This window comes from Passer montanus, unplaced genomic scaffold, assembly GCF_014805655.1.
Source record: "Passer montanus isolate IOZ18808 unplaced genomic scaffold, ASM1480565v1 scaffold18, whole genome shotgun sequence".
In the NCBI taxonomy this organism is placed as follows: Eukaryota; Metazoa; Chordata; class Aves; order Passeriformes; family Passeridae; genus Passer; species Passer montanus.
In genome coordinates this window covers 7,324,027-7,345,777 of record NW_024365381.1, presented here as the reverse complement: position 1 = coordinate 7,345,777, position 21,751 = coordinate 7,324,027, and the positions used below count along the sequence as shown (strand labels likewise).

Below are 21,751 nucleotides of genomic sequence, written 5' to 3'. Positions count from 1 at the left end.
CTTCATAACCTAAAGCTATAATTGGACAATTAGCTCCAATATGCTAAGGGACCAAAACTTATAAAAGTGAGAGGTCCTGTGACCTGTTGTCCATTTTGTGACCACTTTGGGTTGTGCTACCCAAGGTGTATCTATTGAGGACTCTTAATAAATCCCTACTTTATTCTTTAGTTCCATCTAGTCTCTGTTCTAGGTCAGCCTTCACAAGGCATCACCACACTTTGGGATACATGACATATCTAAGTACTGTGAATTTCTTTCTCTGTGCACTATCTATTCACTAAGCTTTCCCTTTGCCCTGAGGTCATTTAATCCCAGTTTTCAAAACACTAGGCACCATTAAAAGAAATAATAGCAAGAGAAGATACTAATGTTTGAGTATTGGATTAGTATGTACTTCTGAGATTAACTGTATCTTAATCAGATAGCCTTTGGATGGCTGAAAACATTCCTTATCACCCTGGGAAACCTGAATTGTCCTCTGCAAGCACATAAGTACAGTGGGCCTGAGACAAAGGATGCACAAAGCCGAGAAAAGGAACTGCTACAGGGTTCATGAACCCTATCTGAACTTTAGAAGGTGGTAACAAAAACTGAAGGCATCTATTGTCTTTAACAGACTTTAGGCTTTTCTATAAAAATAGAGGGAATTATGACTACCATGTGTTCAAAAAGTGGACAAGATTGGAGAATTCTGCACCACAAAAGTGTTAAGCTATATGCACCTGATGTGATCCTAAGAAACAAATGGGGTCTTTTATTCAGAAGCTGAACCAAGTCTTTTTGTCCTACGATGGGATCTTGGGAGGTGGGCAGGGTAAAGCAGAAATTACAAAACACTTGCTCAAATCTCCTGCCTGGAGAATTTTAACTGATTCCTTCAAGGAATCAATGCAAGGAATGATGGCATGGTTGGAGCTTTGTTTTATACTGGTCTGAAGGTGGAGCTTTGTGATAGAATTAAAGGAAGTTGTTTTTCATCCTTTAATGGGTAAAAATACTGTCATGTACTTGTATATCCTGGAGGAGAGACCAAAACCTATGTTATAGTAATTTCTTCCATTACACTGTATAATGTGTTGTCCTGCAATGTGTAACTCACTGCACATGGCTCCCAGCTGCAGATTTATTTCACACAGATGTCAGAGTTATTAGATCAAAGACATTATTCCCTTGTAGAAGAATCTCTCCAAAAGGTCTTGATACCCATTGAAGTCTTACTTCCAAAACTTGTCTCCCAGGCATGCTCAAGTACTTTTATCAAACTTTGAAATACTGAAATGAGTAGCAGTGTGCCTATGTGGGAGAAGTAACCTTGCAGGATGACACAAATAAAAAAAAAATCCCAACTTGTAACATTTACTGAACATCTTGGAACTTGCTTTTTTCTGCTTCTGCACAGCAGTAAAATAAACATAGGGTAGAAAATACAGTGGTCACAGAGATCAGATAGCACATTCACATCTGAACAAAACTGGCTCAAAATTCCAGAGCCTTCATCCTGTTGCTTAATTAGGTATTGTCTATGGGAGGAAAAAAAAGCAGTTGGGTCCCTGTGTTGCCTTCTGAAAAGCTGGGAGTGGTATGTCATGGTCCTGCTTTAAGTCACTGCTGAGAATGTGTTTTCTTGGAGTTGCTAGGACATCTATTCAATCCTTCCTTGAACAGTTGTGCTCAGATGACATGTTCATTTGCAAATACCCCAATATCTGCCCACCTCTCTCCCTGCTATAAAGTGTATGCTTGCCTATTTCCCAGCACCAAATCTGCACAAGTGAGTCAATAAATTTCCTTCCTTCATTTCACCAGTCAGAATTCCTTTTACAATTTAAAGAAATCATGTATTTCTCAACTAAGCTTTTATGCAATATCTTCCAAGAAAATTCACAGAGCAACCTTCATAGACATTACTTACTGGAAATCAAGCAGGAACCCACAGCCCCAAGCCTGTTTCTTCATGTTGACTTGCCTTAAATTATTTAAATTGCCCCATTAAGCACAGGGTGGCTAAAGGCCAAATGTCACTCTCTGGCCTGGATGCTTTGAACTGCAAACAGACTAGTGATTCTAAGGAGTAAAGGGGAAGGCATGACTGGTATTCAGGGTGGTCTTACTAAGCCACTGTTGGTGTAGCTGTAAATACCTCGGGGCCTTTACTGCCCTCATCAGAGCCTGCAGTGAGAGGCCTGTCTCAAACTGAGAGCCTCTGAGAGGAAAGGCTGAGTTTTACACCCAGAATGTTCTCAGGTTTAACAGGCAATCGGGCTGTAACTGACAATGAAAGGATCTCAAAGAGCTTTGGGATCAAACTCCCAGAATTAAAATGCCTTCTAGAATATCTTGTGTTGAGAAAATGGACAGGTTCTCCTGATAAAGCTCTAGTGGATCCTTCAATGGAGTTGCCTGGAAGTACTATAAGAAAATTATACTATTTGTTACTTGGCACTTTTGTGCCAGGATTTTTGGGGACGTTGAAAATGTAAAATAACTGTAGATATAGTTAGTGAAATGTGTAATCCTCAGAATCTTTCAGCAATGGAGCTTATTTGAGGCTGTATGCAATCTGTCTAAATGGGAAGGAAGATGGCAATGCAGACTATAATTTTTCATGTTAGAATTTATAATGAAATAATTTTTTTTAATCCATACTTTTCCTAAGTGACTTTTTATGATTGGCATAGCTCATTGCTAAGTTAAAGCTGTCTTAAGCTGATAATGTTGTCTTAAACTTTCTAATTTGTAATGCTGTGACAGTTGCATCCCCTGTAAATAGGCAAATGGATCCATTCCTTTTTCACTGTTCCTTTCATACTTGCCCAATTGATTTTGAGCATTTCCCTGGGAAGGTATTTAAATAAGTCACTCTTTCCTTTTGTCGCTGTGTTGCAGGATGCCAAGTGCACGACTTTGGAGATTTGAATTTCACTCAAGTTCCCAATGATGAACTGTACAACAACCTGGTTTTATACCCGCGGTCGGTGGGCCTGGCCAGCCAGATGCTGGCTGATGCAGTGAGCAGAGCAGTAGCTGCTGGACACAGATGTGTGACTTTAGGAGGTGATCACAGGTGAGCTGACCTAAAAACAATCAGTGGTTCATGCTGCAGGTCAACACTTGGAGTGCAAGAATTTAATCTAAAAAGCAAGGAGACTTGGGGAACAACTTGGGGGTCATTTCTTGGCAATACCTTAGGGATGGGCTTTTAAGGTGGAACACAGAAGACAGCTACAAGAACCTGACCTTCTCAGACAGTACTGCTGAGTTCCAGGTTGGTCTGTGATCAGTTGTGTAGGCACACAACTGACGTTTTCCTCTTTGGGAAAGTTTGTGTCATTGGGTTCCTTCAGAGGAACTGCTCAGTTTCTTTATTGCTGAATGTTTAGTGATGTTAGTCTCTTGCCCATCATGTCTTAGGATAGGTTTGTAATGCCTACACAGAAACAATTTTGCAATAGCTCTTACAACATGAATCTTTTTCCTCTTTTTCACTAACCTTTGGTCTGAGAATTTGTTGAAGATGGTAGAGCATGTAAGAAGGAATTGTGGGAGAAGGTGTCATGAATAGAATAAAAAAAGGCTAGATTTTCTGGAGCATTTGGACCTAGAGCAGGTGAAGATTAAGTGTGTGGGAAGGGTGACAGCAGGGAGAGCAGAGAGCTGTGGCTTATCTGTCACTATAGCCCTGTAGTTACTTGGCCTCCTGGAATCACAGCAGTGCATGCCATGCAGTTTGTATGGGGTGCTCCCTTTATTGTCACAGATGTCTGATGTGTGGAAATGTAACGACAGGGCTGACTGAAGCTCAGAGACTCCCCTTTGTCCTTGTAGTTGTTCTGAAGGAGAAATGGTGACTAAAGACTGTTCACTGTACTTCCAGCTTGGCACTTGGTTCTGTCAGTGGCCATGCACGGCAGTGCCCACACCTCGGGGTGATCTGGGTGGATGCACACGCTGATATCAACACGCCTCTCACAACTCAGTCTGGAAGCCTCCATGGACAGCCTCTCTCATTTCTCCTAAGGGAGCTTCAAGATAAAGTGAGTATCCTGATTGTAGTTATCCTACATGGCAACCTCAGAGCATTGCACCATTGCTGATGTGAGGTTCTTTTTTACCTGCTGCAAATGCAGATCTTTTCTATCAGAGTACAAGGAACAATATGTATTACTGTGTGTGTACACATGCACATACATGCACACATATATACAAGTGCCACAAACACGTGCAAACCCAGATACAGACACACTTAGAGACACCAGTGAGAAAAGCTTTTCTTTCTGTTTGCACCCTTGTGGGCTGCACAGTGAGCTGCACACAGCAGCTGACTGTGGTGCTGCTCCTGAGTCACTGAGCAGCGTTGTTGCCCAGGCTGGGCAATGGCAGCATTGCTGCCAGCTGAGCAGGAACCTCCCCTGAGCCAGCCTGTGAGAGCCCAGCTGAGCTCACCTCCAGGAACAGCTGGTTCCTGCATACCTCATGCTGCTTCTGCTTAGTTTGGCTCTTCCATGTTTTGACAACCTTGGGGGCTGACAGGGGCTGTTCCTCTATGATCTCTCCTAACTGGCTGCTCTGGTGTTGGCTGCACTGTAAATATTACAAATCAAAACAGCTGGAACTGCTTGCAGTGAGCTTTTAAAGAGAGAGAGCAGTTTCCTGGGGCACATGGAATGTGCATGGCCCATTTTTGCTGCTGTCAAGATGCTGAACAGTAGGCTGACCTAAGGCTGAGGTACCTGCCTGGCTCAGCTGTGGGCTGTGTCAGGGACTGCAGCACCTGTGCAGTGAGCAGCAGCAGAACTTTGATACAACAATCTGCTTCTGCTGAAGCTTAGGCTGGAGAGTGAGAGCAGGATCAGCAACTGCATCTTGAGAATGGATGCTGGAGCTGCAGAAAACCTGACTGCGTTACTTTGGCACTCTGCACTGCTAGTGTTTGCTCCTGATTTTCTCGTTTCTCTGACAAATTTGGGGTGCTGTGTTGCTGGAAGTATACCCTTTCCAAGCAAGAACAAGCATGTTTAAATCTGTATGGCTACTGAAGATACCATTTCATCAGTTTTTGTTCAGCATGGCAACACTGCAGTCCTCTCATAAAGCTCTTCTGCCTTTTCTCCTGCAAATTCTTTTGAATTATTTCCATCTGTAAATCAATAGAATCATCTGGTGCTTTTAGATACTTCACTCTTTCTAGTCATTCTTATGTGGTCTCTACAAACATGTTGGAATTCCCAAAGTAATGCAAAACTAATGGGGCTTTTTGGAACACCCCCTGAACATGAAAAGGTTAATATAAAAGGTTACTGTATTTCTACTTTCTTGCCTTTAAGTTAAAGGGGGTGATATTTTTTTTCCTTTTTGACATCTGTACACACTTTCTCAAGGGAGATAAGTAGAGAAAGAGAAAATTTTGTGAATTTTAGAGCTCACTTAAGGTGAACAGTTTATGGCTTGCGGGAAACAACAAAACTAAAAGTTTGGTGATAGGTGAGAAACAAGATATTGGTCTGCTGGGTTCCAGTTCTTGAGCAGCATAGAAAAGCAGTCATTTTTTACAATTATTGGGATTTTTTTTGACGTGCTAAAAAAATACCTGTAAGCCTTCTGGGGTCATGGGGGAGCAGGCCTTTCTTGCGAGCAGCAGTAGTGAATAAAGAATAAGATTAGGCTGTGCTTAGGGGCAAGCTACTCAGGCATGGTGCTGGTTATGGGATCTTGTCACAAGCCCACCTGAACTCCAGTAGTCCAGATGCCTGTGCAGAAGCAGCTCAGACAAGGCCTGGCTGTGCAGGTGCACAAACAGGCATGTGCTTTCACTCAGGGGGGCTTTCTTACCCTACTGTATTCCTGTTTAGAGGGGGGAAAACTAACATCAGTCCTGCTGGTACCACGAGGCTTCTACAACTATGAATTTTTAAACAGCTCTTTAGCAGTAGCAGAATGTGCCTTTGACAATGGTTTGTCCAGCTAATACCCCTCTGACTCTCAGGAGCAAACCATTATATGTGCAGAATGCATATGACTCACCCTCTTACTCTCATCCAGTACAGCAGCTGAGTCAATAATGGGAGAAAAAAAAATCATCATCCTCCTTTCCTGACTGCTTCAGGACTCCTGGAACCATCCAAACTCACAAACTGCTATTAACACCTTCCCATGAAAATGCCTGCACCTCTGGCTTTACTATCAACAACTCCTTTCCCATTGTAACAAAGCAAAGAACCTGTCAAAGGCAATTAATACATTCAATTTTATTTATTTACAAACAAAGAGGTGTAATTGAAATTGCAGTATTAAATCTACTGAATCATTAATACTAGAGAGTATCTGACAATGTTATCATTACTATGCTCAGTTTATGATGTGGGGATGATGAATTTTGCATAATTAATTTTTGAAACCGGAATTTATTTTTCCTAGTGATCTCCTATTCATTTATCCCTCTTCTTAATTTATGACTGGAGAAGTTTCAGGTCATTGTCTTAGAGTAGCAAATACTTTATAATCTGTGCTAATTTAACCCAGTGTAATTAAATATAGCTATGGGTGTGTTCACCTTTAAAAACATCCACTATTGGAATTAGAATAATTAGTAATTGAGAAGTCTAAGAGGGAAACAAAACTTTCTAGCCACCTGACAGCTGTGCTGGCTGTAGCCATTTTCAGAGCTAGGAGAATAAGAGAAATTTGACTTAATTTAAATCACTCTTAAAATTAGTAGGTATTACTAACTGAAAGGTTTTATAATTCCATACCATGACTATTTAATTACCAAAGCTGAAAAATGATGACTTCATAATCTTTCAGTTGCTGTCCTAAACCTACTCTCTTCAATTCTACATCAAAATCCAGCATGATGTAGCCCACTGTGGAGGCCCAGCTTCTTGCCCTGCTTTCCCCTCCTCTTTTATTTTTTCTTTTTTTCAACTTCCCACTTTGAATTTATACATCTTTAATACTGTTTTTGTAAGTTTCATGACTTTGATAGTTCTCCTGAAAAGATACAGCTGCCTTGGTTTTCATTCTTCCACCTAAGCACAATGTACTGGGTAAGTCACAGAGCATCACCATTAAGTGCCCTGTGTAAGTGATCTACATCTGGGTATCCATTCAGCATTCCTCCTTACACTCACAGATGCAAGTTACCTATTGCTCATGAATTCAGGCTTTTTATTCCTTCTCCTCTTCAAACTGGAAAATGGAGAAGAGTTAAAAACTTCATCCATTAACATTCAACTCATATAAATAATAAGCTACAGTCATATCACTTTACCTGAGTTGAACATAGGAATGAAGGTAAGGACTGATTACATAAAGCCAAACCCTCAAGAGCAGAAGTTCCTCTATTTAGAGAAAGAAAGGATGCTATAAATCAATACAAAATTTTCAGGGAAGCATTGAATAGCATTTTGTGAAGTATGTCATTTAACTGATCTAATACCAAACCTTTTTCTGTAGGTACCACAACTTCCTGGCTTTTCCTGGCTAAAGCCCTGCCTTTCAGCATCTGATATTGTGTACATTGGTTTGAGGGATGTGGATCCTGCTGAGTAGTAAGTTGGTTTAGATTAAACTATTTTTGTAAAGGCTGAAATAATAAGCTGAACGTCACATCCATAAGAATTGCTGGATTTCAGCTTAAACCAATAATGATTGTTTAATTTAAAAAAATTATTTTCACAGCTATATTTTGAAAAACTTTGACATCCAGTATTTTTCCATGAGGGATATCGATCGCCTTGGAATTCAAAAAGTTATGGAAAGAACCTTTGAACGACTGATGGGCAGGTAATGAACTATTATCTAATTTAAACTGCTCTTGTTGAACATCTGCTTTCCTGAAAGTTATTTAAGTGCAGGTCACTTGATGTAAGGCGGCCCTACAGAACTGTGACAGTGTCCAGGATACAGGGAAGTCTGAGCACTGGAGCCATTTCAGTGTTTGCAGAAGGCTGGGACAGGTTACAACTCACTACAGCTGTGGCTCCGTTTTATACTGTTTGGTTCTGTTAAGTAATTCTGCATTTTCTGCAGCTTGACAAGATGTTTGAATCAGCTCAGAGTGCAGGATACACATTATATTTTTAAAAATACATACAGCAACTTTGGCAGTAACTTGAAATGAGCTGTTGGTATAGGAAGTGGAAGCATTTGATGGCTTCCTCCTTGGACTGCTCACACACAATGTCCTGATGGCAGCTGCCAGTGCAGTGCTCACTTCAACCACTCCCTTACTGCAGTTCACTACTGCCACCTTTGTGACCCTTGCTCAAGTTTGGGGAAGTCACTTAGAAAGGGTAACCTCTCCCACAGGTTAGAACATGAACTGCATGCTGCTGTTTTCTCAAGGTGTGCTCACCCTTCCTAGCTGCAGCTGTGCCAACTAAAGGAGATGATAATCCAGATGCTTCTCCTTACTGAGCATCTGCAGTATGTTGGAAGTATGCAGTCTGCCACTTAAATAATTCACGTGAGTGACAAGCAGGGTCCAGTTTATTAAGCTGTCATCAGCTGGTAGATGCTATAGTAAGTAACTAACATTTTAGGTTTGAGATTATCCTTTACTACTTCAGCAGTTAGGCTACATGGCAGGGATTGGACACAGCCTTTAAGTATTGACCTGAAAAATGCTCATCTTGATGAACTGTCAGTAAATCCTTGAGCTCAGTGCTTCCTCCATCCTAGCTGCCATGCACATCAGTGTTTCAGCCTTCACCCTGGCTTTCTGTACAAAAGGAGAAAAGGCTGCATTGTATCATACACTTCTCTACATCAATCCACTAAGATGGCAAATACCAGTTAAGATAGTTTTGGTTGAAGTACTTATCTTCAACCAAATCCTTGCTGAGTAGATGCTTTTATAATGTATACAAGACACGGTTCAAGGAGCTTGATGCTAACTTTTCTGATTAGCTTAGACAGTAAGAAATGCACATAGAAAATAATTTAAGGCTCTAAGATTGCTTTTCTTGTTTTATTCTGTCTCAGGAGACAGAGACCAATTCACCTGAGTTTTGACATCGATGCTTTTGATCCCTCACTGGCTCCAGCAACGGGGACTCCTGTTCTAGGTGGATTAACTTACAGAGAAGGCATGTACATCACAGAGGAAATACACAACACAGGTAGGAGCTGACCAGCAGTACGGGGCTAAGCAAGAACGGGACAAACTACCCAGAGCTCATACTGGTTATGTTTTTCTGGTATAAATAGGTAGTAAGTGTAGTCAAAGCAAAGGTGCCTGCAACGTCAATTCAGCCTTCAGTAAGGGAAAAAGAAGTCCTGTGATTGGGCAATTCCCTTGGTGTTGGAAGCATCTTAATCAGCAATAACTTCAGCTTAGCAAAAGAAAATACACAATATGTTAACAGCTAATGTCAAAAATGTGTAATACTGCTCCCTAATCCTAAGCACATGAGGCAAGATGTGAAAATGGGCATCTGGAATACAAAAATGGGTGCAAACAATCTTAAATAGTCTGAAGTTCTATTCTAGGATTCAAGACTAACAAATCAAGCTTTCATAAAATATACTGCAGTTGATTCAATATATGAGGACTTTTCATCTTATTACCATCAAGTTTTTATTTGATATGTTTAAACAATATTATTTGCAGTAAAAGAAGGTTAAAAAAATCCCAACCAGACAATAGTCTATAGATTCATGAACAAGATGGCAAAAGAATACAAAGTGAGACTATTTTATAACCCCTCATTTTTGGACTGGGAGAAAAAAAGTTCCTCTCATAAATGTGTATGGAACATCAAACGTTTTTCCTGAATGCTGAAAGCACAAATGAGTGAGGTAGTGATGATGTAAGAAAGAACCAAATTAAAAACACAAATTTGCAATTGAGAACAAACTTCATCCCTTGAGTGCCAATCTTACTTGTCTAAGGGGTCGAGCAGGTCACAAACCCAAATACCAGACTTGCTACAATGAACAAAAGGCTGTGAACAGAACCGTGCAGAAGACTGTACCCTTTGTCAGAGTAACAAAGCTGCAAATCATTTTCACAGGAATGCTTTCAGCTGTAGACATGGTTGAAGTCAATCCACTGCTCGGAGCTTCTCAAGAGGCAGTGAAAGCAACTGCTCGCCTCGCAGTCGATGTGATAGCAACGTGCTTTGGGCAGACCAGGGAAGGAGCACACATCGCTTTCGATGGACTCCCAACACCCAGCTCTCCAGATGAATCTGACAGTGAAGAGCAAGTGAGGATTTAAGAACCCATGTTGGATATATTGGACACTACAGAGCTCTGCTGAGGCACTTGAGTGGACAGATTGTCAACACTTGGCAAATACTGTTAACGTCTCAATTTTTAAATAAACTAGCTTTTCCATTGATCAGTGGCTACTTTATTACATAGCAAGATTTATTCATTTAGTTAAGTATATACAAAATGAGACAATAAAATATTTATTACCTTCTTATTAATCTTACCAGTAGTTCAAGCCTGTTTCTTTTTACTCCCATTCTCTGTCTTTCAAGTGTCAGTACAGTTTCAGTTGAATGTGCTGTCTCATGACTCAGTTCAGCCCTCAGACAGGCAAAGGGAGCAGATAGCCCATCCTATTCCTCATCAGTGGAAAAGCTCATCTTGGTCATGAAGGTTCATTTCTTGCGAAAGAACTTGAAGTAGACCACACCTCCTAGGATGGCCAGTTCCAGGATGATGATAATTGACAGCAGCAACTTATTTGTGGTTATTCTAGAGTTAAAAAATAAAAACCCAAGGGGTTTTTTTCAGCTTGTTTACGAAAGCAGATTCTAGATTCAGATCACCATCTTCCCTTCCCTGTTTCAGCGAGACCACACTGTGCTTTTCAAAAAGCTCTCAACAAGCAGAAAGGGCCAAACTCAATAGTTCATTACTCATGTTTTCCTGGAAATTCTGTTTGAATCTCCCATTTCAGCAGTAGCAGTTCTGTTCCTTTTCCCCTGTCCCACAGAAGGCAGATAATTGCTCTACATGTGCCTACTCCTTCAGTCAAGCAAAGAGGAAAACAATACCTGAAGTCCTGTGCTAAAAAAACCCTCATTGTGGTGCTTTTACTTGGAACTGTGGTGCTGAAGGAAAACTAAAATCTCAAAATAATAAATTACTTTTACTATTGAAAAGTAGACAGTTATGACAACTTCTTTAGCAATGGGCATAAAGGAAAGGTTGGGAGGAGATAAGTACCTGTGGGGAATACAGTCTATGAACTGCGTTTTTAAGGCTAATTAAACAATATAGCTAAACTGCAAATCCACTTAAGAAGTCAAAGTTTTAACCATCAAAATCATACATTCTCTGGCTCAGAGTGTCTCATGGGCCAGCCTAGGCCTTTGGTATGGGCATTGGTATGGGCTAAACAGCCCAATGCTGCAGTGATTTATGGCACAGCTTTTCCCAACCTGAATGAGTGGCATCTGAAAGCACCATGAGCAAGTCACTGTAACTTGCTTCTGCCCTCACCATGGTTTGGATGGTTAAAGACCCCACAACATCCTGACCAAACAGCACACATTCAGTGCTGTTCAGCCTTTTACTCCATTAAGCAATTACCAGCAAGGAAAACACACAAATTAGCATCTGCATGTTTGCTATGGGCACACATTCTGTTTGCACATTTCCTAAAACCTCCCTGCAGTCCCAGCTGACATTCTGTTTTTCCCCAGGATTTCTATTAAATCCAGCAGGCACCAATGCCCCACGCTGCTGTCAGCCACACCACTCACCTCCGAGACATCGAGCGCAGAATCTTGCGACTCTTGCTCAAGTTCTCACTTGTATTCACCAACTGAGGAGAGACAGAAGTTACTTGTCAGTTAACAAAGCACACATCAACACTGGAAAGATGCACATGAAAGCAGCTGGTGTTGAAATGCAATGAATTATAGAACCAAGGATGACCATATCCTCTCAAAATGGAGACACAACATTGTTTTCTACCCACAATAGCAGCCTCTTTTCTAAGGAGAAATTAAGACTTTTCTGTATACTTTCCTTTAGATACATACAAAGATCTGCAATTTGAGACCACTTTCTGCCTCTTTAATTAATATACAAATATCAGGAAAGTGATATTAACTTCTTTCATTAAGTTTTATTTCTGTTAACACCAGAAGAAAATTATACTGATGTGTTCATCCCAGTGCGTATCAAAGTGTTTGAAATGCTGCTCAAGTTCTATCACAGAAAGAACTCTGCTGCACTCAGAGGTCTAAGTGACCCAGTGGGTACAAGCTCTGAGCTGTTAATGGGTAATCCATTTCAGCTTTGTATTGTCCAGAAATGAACTGCCCAGCATACCCAGGCAGCTATTAAGAAACATGCAGTGAAGTGAGGTTATGGACAACTAAAAAAGCTGTTGCTTCACAGACACAATTCATGATGCATGGCCACTGGTCTCCAGGTAACATTTCACTATTCCACTTCCAAACATTCTAGGGAAGTGAAGGGTGAGCCAGGTCACTTACATCACAGACACCAGCCTGCACAATTCCTCTGTAGTTTAACATATTTCCCTCAACTGCAAAACTCCTTGTATGTTTCTTTGCACTGAGCTGGACAAAGCTGGGAAGAAAACTATTAAGTCCATTGGGAGCTTAGTAGATTTCCAATCTTCACTATGAAAGAACAAGTAAGAAAAAAGACTGCTTCCAGCTGGAATGTGTGGTTCACACAATTCCACAATTCATTGCCTAAGAGGCTCACAATAGAAGTCACAGACCCTGTTTAGTGCTGAACACAGCAGTGATGGGTTAACAGTTGGACTCAATGATTTTTAAGGCCTTTTCCAAGCTAAACAAATCTATGCTTATGTGAATCATCTGTTGAGAGACTGTAATGCCTGAAGGAGTGTAATATTTTTTATTAGCTAAAGGACAAAAACTATACCTACAAATCTTACGATCAATTTCATATCCTGCTTTCTAACAGAAATTTTGGAACAGACAAATCAAATTCTGACTGAAATTACAGAACTACTTAAATGAAAAAGCTACAGGCTTTGTTGCAATGTGTAGAAAGAACTCCCAAAAGCAGGGGTATGCTTTATGTTTTGGCTGAGTGGGCTTATTTGCCAAAATCAGTGTCCCCTGAAGTCATCCACCTAAAAGCTTTGTACTGGGATCCCTTGCACACACACAGTTTGTTAGTTCAAGAATAAAATTGTCAGGTTTGCATATGTGTGCAAACAAAACAAGTGAACTAGATTTTGAAGCTTTCACAGCAGAAGCAGAGCTTGTTGAACCAGGGATGAGGAATAGACAACTTCTCTGACATTTTCTCTCTCCCTGCAAATATTGGAAAGCTAGTAATTAAATAATTAGCGTTCTACTAAATTTAATTTCATTAAAAAACTTGCTAACTGCTTCCAAAATCTTAAATTTAACTAGTAACCTAGTAACAAGGCAACTCCTTAACAATTTTCTAATCTGTAACTTTTTCAGTAATGCTATTTTTTCTAGCAGATCTATAGGTGTGATCTCCCATCTTGCACAGACACAGCAGCAGACATTTGACCACCATGCTTTGGACACTTCTACAGTAATTATTTTTCTTTTATGAGAACATATAGAAATGTGGGAGATATCCAATGGGATGACTACACCTAGGAAGGTCCCTGAGAGCAATTACTGGCAGACAGTTGCCACTGAGTGACATCAGATTGTTTCGAGCAGTGCCCAGGCTCCCGCTTACCCTGCTCTTGGTGCGCTCCAGCTGCTCCCGCTGCTCCCCGAGCTCCTCGATGATGTCCGTGCCAATCTGGTCGGTTTCAGCAGCGATTCGGTGCGAGCGCTCGATGCTCTCGCTGGCTCGGTTCAGGCTGTCTGTGCCCTGGAGAAGCAGCACCCTCTGGGACTGCAGGTTAGTCTGAAAAATAATGGATGCTTAACTATTAAGCACAAAGACAGAAGTATTAGGCTTGTGACATTAAAAAGTTAGAATGTGACTCCATAGGCCATCCATTTATATTAGCTGTACATACTTCTTATGTTTACTGATGCAACCCAGTTAATTTTGGCTGAGCCTTGTTCACCTTGTAAGATTATGACCAAATCTGGTTAAATCTCTAAAAAGGATACAGCACTGAAGAGTTAAAACAGTTCCAAAAAACTGTCTTTGTAGCAATTTACTTTTCCATCAAAGAATATTTACATGAAATTAGTATCTTTCTTTTCCAGATGCAAACTTTTATCTTCCATTCACATCTAAAGTCAGCCTTATTTTCGACTTCATAGTTGGTTGCCAGGGAAATCTTTAAGAGTTTACAGTCAAAAGGATTAGGAACAAACAGCACTAACAGATGGGCTGCTAAGTAACACAGATCCTCTTTTCATGCCAATAGCCTGGGCTAGAGGATAAGGAATGTTTGCTGACCTTGGGGTCAGAAGGTAGCTCAAAATAAAGTGTTTTCTTAAGCTTCAGAAAGTCTAATCTATCACCCTGCTCTCAGGTTTTAGAGTAATCAGTCAAGAGGAATCAAATGCAAAAATTTCCCAAGCCACAGCAGAAGCAAATATTAAGCAAAGAATTTCTGTCAAAACTGGTCTCATCTAAGGCAGAAAATGAAAAGCCCACCTCCATGAACTTTCTGTACAGATGACAGCACTTTGAAGACAACAAGGAGATTCAGTCTCACTAGCTCGGATATGTCTAAGCCTATCTGGTAAACAAGAAATTGGTGTAATTTTTGCATTGTTGCAGCAAAACCATAGTGAAATATGTGCTAGAGGAAAAATCCTTATATTTTCTGCAATTATTTAGACTAACATCGCTTAAAAGATAATTCTATGAAAGAACTTATACAATGCACGATTCACACTTTGCTGGTTTTGGAGATTAGAACTAGGTGAATTAACCTTTTTTTCATTAAGTAGAACCACTTCTGTGTTTTCCCTTCTGTAGGAAGGGAAACCTGTGGAATGATTAAACAAAGAGTTTCGGTACAGAATGTTGCGCAAATTACTAACCACATAAGGAGTTCCATTTTGATTACATTCCTATCTTTTAGAACAGAAAAGCTCTCCTCTGAGTGTTTTTTCTCCTCCCTAAGATATTCATGTTACATGCAGAGATATATACAAGGAGTTATAAAAGCACAGAGGTGGCTTAAAGTAGAAACACTGTAAACAACGCATCTGCAATACTGCTTTTGCACAATCACAGCACAGTTAAATCAAGTTGACATCTAATCCTTACACTCTGTTCATTTTCTGTGGCAAAGATTCCATATTTTGTATCGCCTTGGTTTCCACGGCCCAACCCCAAATCTGTGCTTCTCATCTCCCTCTGGAACATGGACAGGTCTCTCCTGTAGGCTCGGATTTTGCTCATCATTTGGTTGCGGAAAGGCACAGGAGCGTACTTCAGCTCTTCCTCCATTTCCCGCAGCTTTAACAAAAGAAAGCATGTTTATTCCTTAAAGCAACAAATCTATTCTTAGCAGCAGCCATACTCACAACCCAGCACCAGATGAAGGGATTACACATGTTTGTGTTGGACTGGCTGAGGGGGACAACCCTAAACCCCACACTCCATCTGGTATTGAGTACACCACACTACCCAATGCTGTTGAGCCCATGTGCATTTTCAGATACACAACACTGCAATAGAAACAAACAAAAGATCCAAAGCTTAAATGCTTGATTTTTTTTTTCTCTAAAATATCACTCTAAATTTCAAAATTTTCAATTCTCACTTTCTTATAGTTTAAGCATTTATAGGATGGGTATCAGCTTTCTATTACATCTGTGCAACAGAGACAGAATCACAGGATAGTTTGGTTTGGAAGAGACCATAAAGACCACCTCGTTCCAACACCCCTGCCATGGGTAAGGACACCTTTCACTAGACCGGGTTGAATACTGTCCTTGAATACTTCCAGGGATGGGGCATCCAGGGACATCATCCTGATGCCAGGGTGGGGCATTACCTGGTACTGCACCTGACTGTTACGACTTTTTCAAATGCCATGGACAGTGGCTTAGCAACTACATCAGCAAATTCCCTCAGGACGCTGGGATGCATCTCATCAGGTCCCACAGATGTATGTATGTTCAGGTTTCTCATGTGGTCATGAACCTGGTCATCCCCTAAAGGAAGGAATTTGCTCCCACGGTCCTGGCATGGCAGTCCACTAACCAAAGAGATTGGGAAAAGAGGCTACTGTTGAAGATTGAGGTAAACAAGATGCTGAGTACCTCAGCCATTTCCGCATTCAGATCTATTGCATGGGTAGGCACAACACTAAATTCATGCTCTGAACATCCAGACTTAGCAACTGGAGTTAAGATCTGCAAGCCCCGAGATTCTGGATGCATGAATTTTCACATCAACTTCTAGTGACAGTTGCAACAAATTCAAAATGCTTAAAGCTGTATGCCAACATGAGCTCTCACAGCAGGAGCTCCACATCTCCTACATCACCTAGTGGCACCAGTCAATAAACCTCAGTAAGTTAGGGGAATAAAGCATCATGTTCAGCTGTGACCAAAAAACAACCTAACAAACTGTACACTGAAATATTAAAAAAAAAAGCTTAATCTATAACGTCTTCTTTCAAAAGACAAGTCACATGGCTTTTTTGGTGCTTTCCATATCACCTGCTGTCCAGCAAGCCTATACACTACTACAGAAAGATCAGACAGGCTAAGACCAACATGAAAAAAGATGGCAGGGCAATAAAAAACCCCAGGAAGCAGATTCTCTACATTCCTGCCCGAAAACCTCTAGCAATTTCAATTGCACCTTCACCACTCTACTTTTTTCAACAAAGTGAAGCAGTTATCAAAACTGAGCATTAAAAACCCCTCAAAAATACATAAGAATATGTGTCTATATTTATGTATGCATATAAGTATGCACAAGAGTCTTAACACACACACCTATCAGATAAATCATCAAACAGTAAAAAGCTTAAACTCCTACCTGCCAGAATAGGATCCATAAAAAAGTAACATTTGTAAGTACTGTCCTTTAAGGCAGCAGGAAGGATTGTCCTTCCAACCATCAGGAAGGCTGGAAGCCTCACACTCACCGTCTCGTTGGCTTCACGCTGCTTCTCATCGAATTCTCGAACCAGCTTTTTCTTCTCCTCTGGGAAAATAAAACCAGTATGTCAGATAAACTGTAGAGAAATGACAACAGAACTCCAACTCAATCCATTAAAAACAAGGAAGCTGCCACAGATGGCTGGCTGTAGAGCAGCAGGTCAAAATTTATCTCAAATGGGAACAGCTTGTTCTTATGACAACTTTTCAGATGGGAGTGGGGCAAGAGAGTAGAAATTGCTCTTTCAAATGCTGAACACTGCCTCTGGTAGACAAAAAAAATCATTTTTCAAATATTTTTCTGACCTACTGTCCTTCAATGTCTACTGACAGAATTGCATGTTGAAAAACATTTAGTGTGAAAGAACAGCAAAGACACATTGGTAAAGAGCTCATAAATATATTACTTATTTTTTGGAAACACTTGGCAAGATTACTGAAGGCTGTAACTAAAATTTGGATTTGAACAGAACATCAGGTCAATCTACATTCTCAAGTTAGTCCTGAAGGTCCTGGCAGATCTGGCACTCTGCATTCCTCTGGTCATAAAGTACCTAAGTACATAGGATAAGCATTCCAGAGTTCTCTGAGATAAAAGATGTCACCAAGGTATCACCTCAGGTTCACAGACTAAAGCCCAAATGCTTCCCTCTTGTGGAATGACATGAATTGTTTGAATCAGCCAACAACACTACGTGTTTTAGTTGTTTGAGACAGCAATTTACCCAGATCTGTGTACCTACGGCTTTGGAGACCACAGAATGGGTTTCACTGCTATTACCCTAGTTTTAAACAAGACCTTAATGCATGTATTTTTTTATATCATATCATATCATATCATATCAATCATCTCTCTAACATCCACCATCAATGAAAGTCTAAATCTGAAACTTTCCTTATCTCAACTGAGCAAAAACACATGTTCTGCAATCTTTTGCAAAAGCACTGAAAATGAACACTAGAGGGCTGTTGTAGAGTACTGCAAACAAAATTTAATTCTATCAGAAATCTGATAACTATGCATCTAGTCTAATCCACCTCTCTCAAAAGAGTATTATTATTCAGTCTTAAACAAAATTCTAGGAAGCAGAAAATGCAGACTGCCCTCTTGGTAAAACTCCTCCAATTTGATTAAAGACAAAATTACACACAACATTATAGAAACATCATCGCAGTAAAAAAATTCACTTGATAATGCCTTTAGGTAAGAACAGTCCTCTGCAAAAGAAGTAGCTTTTAAACCACTGAGATCTCAACAGAAGATTGGAAAAAACTTGGTGTGTTCAGGAAACTGGCATAAAGCTCCTCTCACATATACAACACACCTAAGCTGTAAGCTTTCCTTCTTGGTTCAAATTCAGACTAAGCCCAGAATTTGAACTGTGGAGAACTTAAGACAGAACTAAAACCCATCATCTAAAGAAGCAGCTGTGGTCTCATGTAGCACATGGGATTATTACAGACTAAGCTACATCATGGCTGTTGATATATTACACATCAGCTGGTATCAGGAAATGCAATTTCACATCCCAATTTATTCAGAGGGAAATGCTGACTTAAGAGGTTCTTAAATATACTCTCCTCAACTTCCTCCATGATTTGCCACCATATACATTTGTGCTGATGCCATTGTTTGTGCAGCTGGGTTACAAGTGAAATCGTGGACATGAACTGTGGAAAAGTCAGTAATTTGTTTTGTACAGGTCATTTCACTAATCTGATTCAAGCAGTGCCCTCTTAAACCCACTTTGCTGTTTCAAAGTCACGGAAACCCATCACCAATCTGGAAAAGCAGCATTTCCCTGTACAGACTAATAAGATGCTGTACTTCTAAGCCTGCAGCCAAAGAAATGCCAGCTTCCAAAAGACATAGAATCATGGAACGGTTTAAGAAAGCCAAGCAGCAATAGCTTGAGACCCTTCTGTTTACAAGCCAACAAGAAATCCAGCAATGTGGCTTGAAAACGTTCTGCTGGATCTGGCTGGTATCCAGAAACACCAAAATACACCGAGAGATTCCCTTGGTGTCGCTCTGCATTGAACCACAACTCAAAGCACACGGACACAACTCTAAAATGCTGCTGCAGTGCCTGTGCCAGGGCAGCATTACCCACAAACTCATCAACATCTGATTTATTTCCAATCAGTTACAAAGAGATTCAGTTGGAAAGTACAGCTAACTGAACTCATGTAGAGGAAGAGACATCATTTGAAACTTATCCAGACTGCTTCCCCTTTGTCATCTTGCTTATATAGAGTGAAACAGCATTTCCAAACCTCTTCCCCTCACAGAAGTCCCAAGGACCACAGGTTCTGTGTTGCTTTTGCAGCATGTGAATTGTCTTAAAAGAGTATTCCAAAGTCTCTTTTATCACGTCCTGAATATTTCAGGATCAGATGACTTGAAAAACAAATATACACTTCCCTCCTCCTAAGTACAAAAAGCAAACAAAGAACATTAGGAGAGTAGAATGACTCTACCAAATAGACAAAATCCTAGATGTTAAACTCTCTTAGAAACACTTCCAAAAAATAGTGCCAGGATTTTTGCAGCAAAAAAAAAATTTAAATAATAGAACGGTTTTATTAAAATTTTTTAGCATGTCTGAAAATTCAACTTACAATTATTTGCAATCTATTAAAAAAATCCCAAGTATTGCAAAAATAGTTGCCTGTAAATACTCCATTTAAGCCCATGGCTCAGAATCCATTGCACATGACTACCACAGTGTCAAGGAGGCCTGACAAAGTTTTACTTCACCAAGAAACTGATCATACGCATTTCTGTAGGAAAATAAGGAATTCTACCAGAAAAAGTATTGCTCCTTTTAAGTTTTTCACTCTTGCTGACCACTAGTGAAATTAAGTCAGGTTTGCAAGTTGTCATTTGCAGGCTTCAACACCTTTCATGTACCAAACTTCCTGGAAATGCTGATGACAAGGACTGTGACCCTGAATTTAACTCATTATTAAACAGAAAGCCGGGTAGGAAACAGGATGTTAAACATTTCATGCTCTGTGTTATCCAGTGCAGACTGGTATATTCTCAATAAACTGTCTTTATGATTTTACACAAAACTGATCAACTGTGGGAGAATGAACACTACAGCAGAACGTGGCTGACAGCCCTTGCCCATCGCTGGGGTACAAAACCTGAGCTGAACCACAGCAGCTCAGAGCAGCCTGGATTACATTTCTCATGGAAGGGTTCAGAGGCATTCAATAACACTGGCAAAATTCTCCTTGTCACATTCTTGTCACATCTTTCTGGTTCTCATAACTCTGCCAAGTATCAAGGACCAAATCAGAAGCACAGATCCTTACAGAGCAGTGTTCTGTCAGAGCATTTTACCCTCTGGTGTGGTATAAAGAACACTCATAAAACCATGTTGTGCTTCTAATACAACCTAATTCTAGTGTGGCTAGAATGACAGGTTTTCTGTATTTTGTGAGTACATAGTGTACAAACCAGACTTTTAAAACAGTCATTTAAAATGCAAAAATTCTCTAACAAATCTGTAGATGCTTCTAGGAAGTTCCGACAGCAACCTAATTCTAGTGTGGCTAGAATGACAGGTTTTCTGTATTTTGTGAGTACATAGTGCACAAACCAGACTTTAAAAACAGTCATTTAAAATGCAAACATTCTCCAACGCCATTCTACAGACACTTCTGGGAAGTTCTGACAATAAAAAGTGCTTCTATTTCTCCCAATGAGGTTTTAATTGTGAATCCAACATAGCAAATTAAAAAAGGGGGGACAAGAACCCCAAACCCCCAAAGCACCGCAGTTGTTACTGAATCACAGAATCAATCAGGCTGGAAAAGACCTCTGCAGTCATTGAGTCCAACCTGACCTTGTCAACTAGACCATGGCACTGATGCCACATCCAGTCTTTCCTTAAACACCTCCATGGAGGGTCACTCCACCACCTCTCTGGGCAGCTCATCCCAATGTCTAACCACCCTTTTCTTCCTTACAACTTTAACTCCTCCTGGTGCAGCTTAAGACTGACAGACTGACAAACCACTGGCAAACTGGCTGCCCGGGAGAAGAGGCCGACCCGCACCCGGCTGCCGCCTCCTTTCAGGCGGCTGTGGAGAGCCAGGAGGTCACCCCTGAGCCTCCTGTTCTGCTGTTCAAACAGAGGCAGCGAGAAACAGCATCCAAATAACAACTCCTCCTCAGCATCCTGTGAACCCAGCACGGCACTGCTTGCCAGCGGAGATGGAATTTGCCAGAGCAGAGGAGCTCCAGGGGAGTGAAGCCACACCTGCACAGCTGCGGGACATGGCAGCAGCACTCGGCAGAGCCACCCCCTCCTCCCGGCAAGCGCCCACCAGAAGCGACGTCCCCAGTCCCCACAACTGCAAACCCCCCACACAAAGTCCTGCAGGGACACCGCCCTCCCAGCTGCTCGAACGCGCCTGTCTAACGAGAGCCCCCGAACACTGCTGCCACGGCCCCGCAGCCGCCGGGGCACCTCCGGCCGGAGCGACCGCGGCCCCGCCCGTGCCCCGAGGGACGTCCGCTCCCCTCCCCGCCTCACCGGCCGCGCTGCCCCGCAGCCGCTCGGGGACGCCCCGCAGGTCCCCGTGCAGCCCGCGGAAGATCTCGTGCAGCCGCTCCAGGTGCTCCGAGGACGCGGACCCGCGGCCCGCCATGGCCCCACAGCCCCCGGCCCGGCCCGGCCCCGCCCTGCGCTTCC

General features: G+C 41.3%; 2 protein-coding genes across 2 annotated transcripts in view; one reads left to right on the top strand and one right to left on the bottom strand.

The window, feature by feature from the left end:
• The window catches only part of ARG2 (arginase 2), a 20,804-nt gene extending 10,363 nt beyond the window's left edge, over positions 1–10,441 (top strand). The window contains exons 3-8 of the mRNA XM_039704897.1: positions 2,890–3,067; positions 3,878–4,037; positions 7,456–7,550; positions 7,681–7,785; positions 8,986–9,122; positions 10,017–10,441. Of these exons, the coding sequence (XP_039560831.1) occupies positions 2,997–3,067; positions 3,878–4,037; positions 7,456–7,550; positions 7,681–7,785; positions 8,986–9,122; positions 10,017–10,222 (774 nt within the window). The 5' untranslated portion in view covers positions 2,890–2,996 and the 3' untranslated portion in view covers positions 10,223–10,441. The remainder of the gene's footprint in view (positions 1–2,889; positions 3,068–3,877; positions 4,038–7,455; positions 7,551–7,680; positions 7,786–8,985; positions 9,123–10,016) is intronic.
• Positions 10,335–21,751, bottom strand: VTI1B (vesicle transport through interaction with t-SNAREs 1B). The gene is made up of 6 exons (XM_039704898.1): positions 21,593–21,751; positions 17,030–17,088; positions 15,193–15,384; positions 13,690–13,863; positions 11,724–11,785; positions 10,335–10,710 (listed from the first exon to the last, which is right to left on the bottom strand). Exons 1-6 carry the CDS (start codon positions 21,705–21,707, stop codon positions 10,614–10,616), a joined length of 699 nt encoding a protein of 232 aa, XP_039560832.1. The 5' UTR covers positions 21,708–21,751; the 3' UTR covers positions 10,335–10,613.

Bases quoted from the DNA above. Each gene is read 5' to 3' on its own strand.
- VTI1B (XM_039704898.1), bottom strand. From the start codon at position 21,707: ATGGCGGGCCGCGGGTCCGCGTCCTCGGAGCACCTGGAGCGGCTGCAC. The intron at 17,089-21,592 runs GTGAGGCGGGGA...TTATTTTCCCAG, and splicing joins GCTGCGGGGCAGCGCGGCCG to AGGAGAAGAAAAAGCTGGTT. The intron at 11,786-13,689 runs GTAAGCGGGAGC...GTCTCTCCTCAG, and splicing joins TGGAGCGCACCAAGAGCAGG to TTGGTGAATACAAGTGAGAA.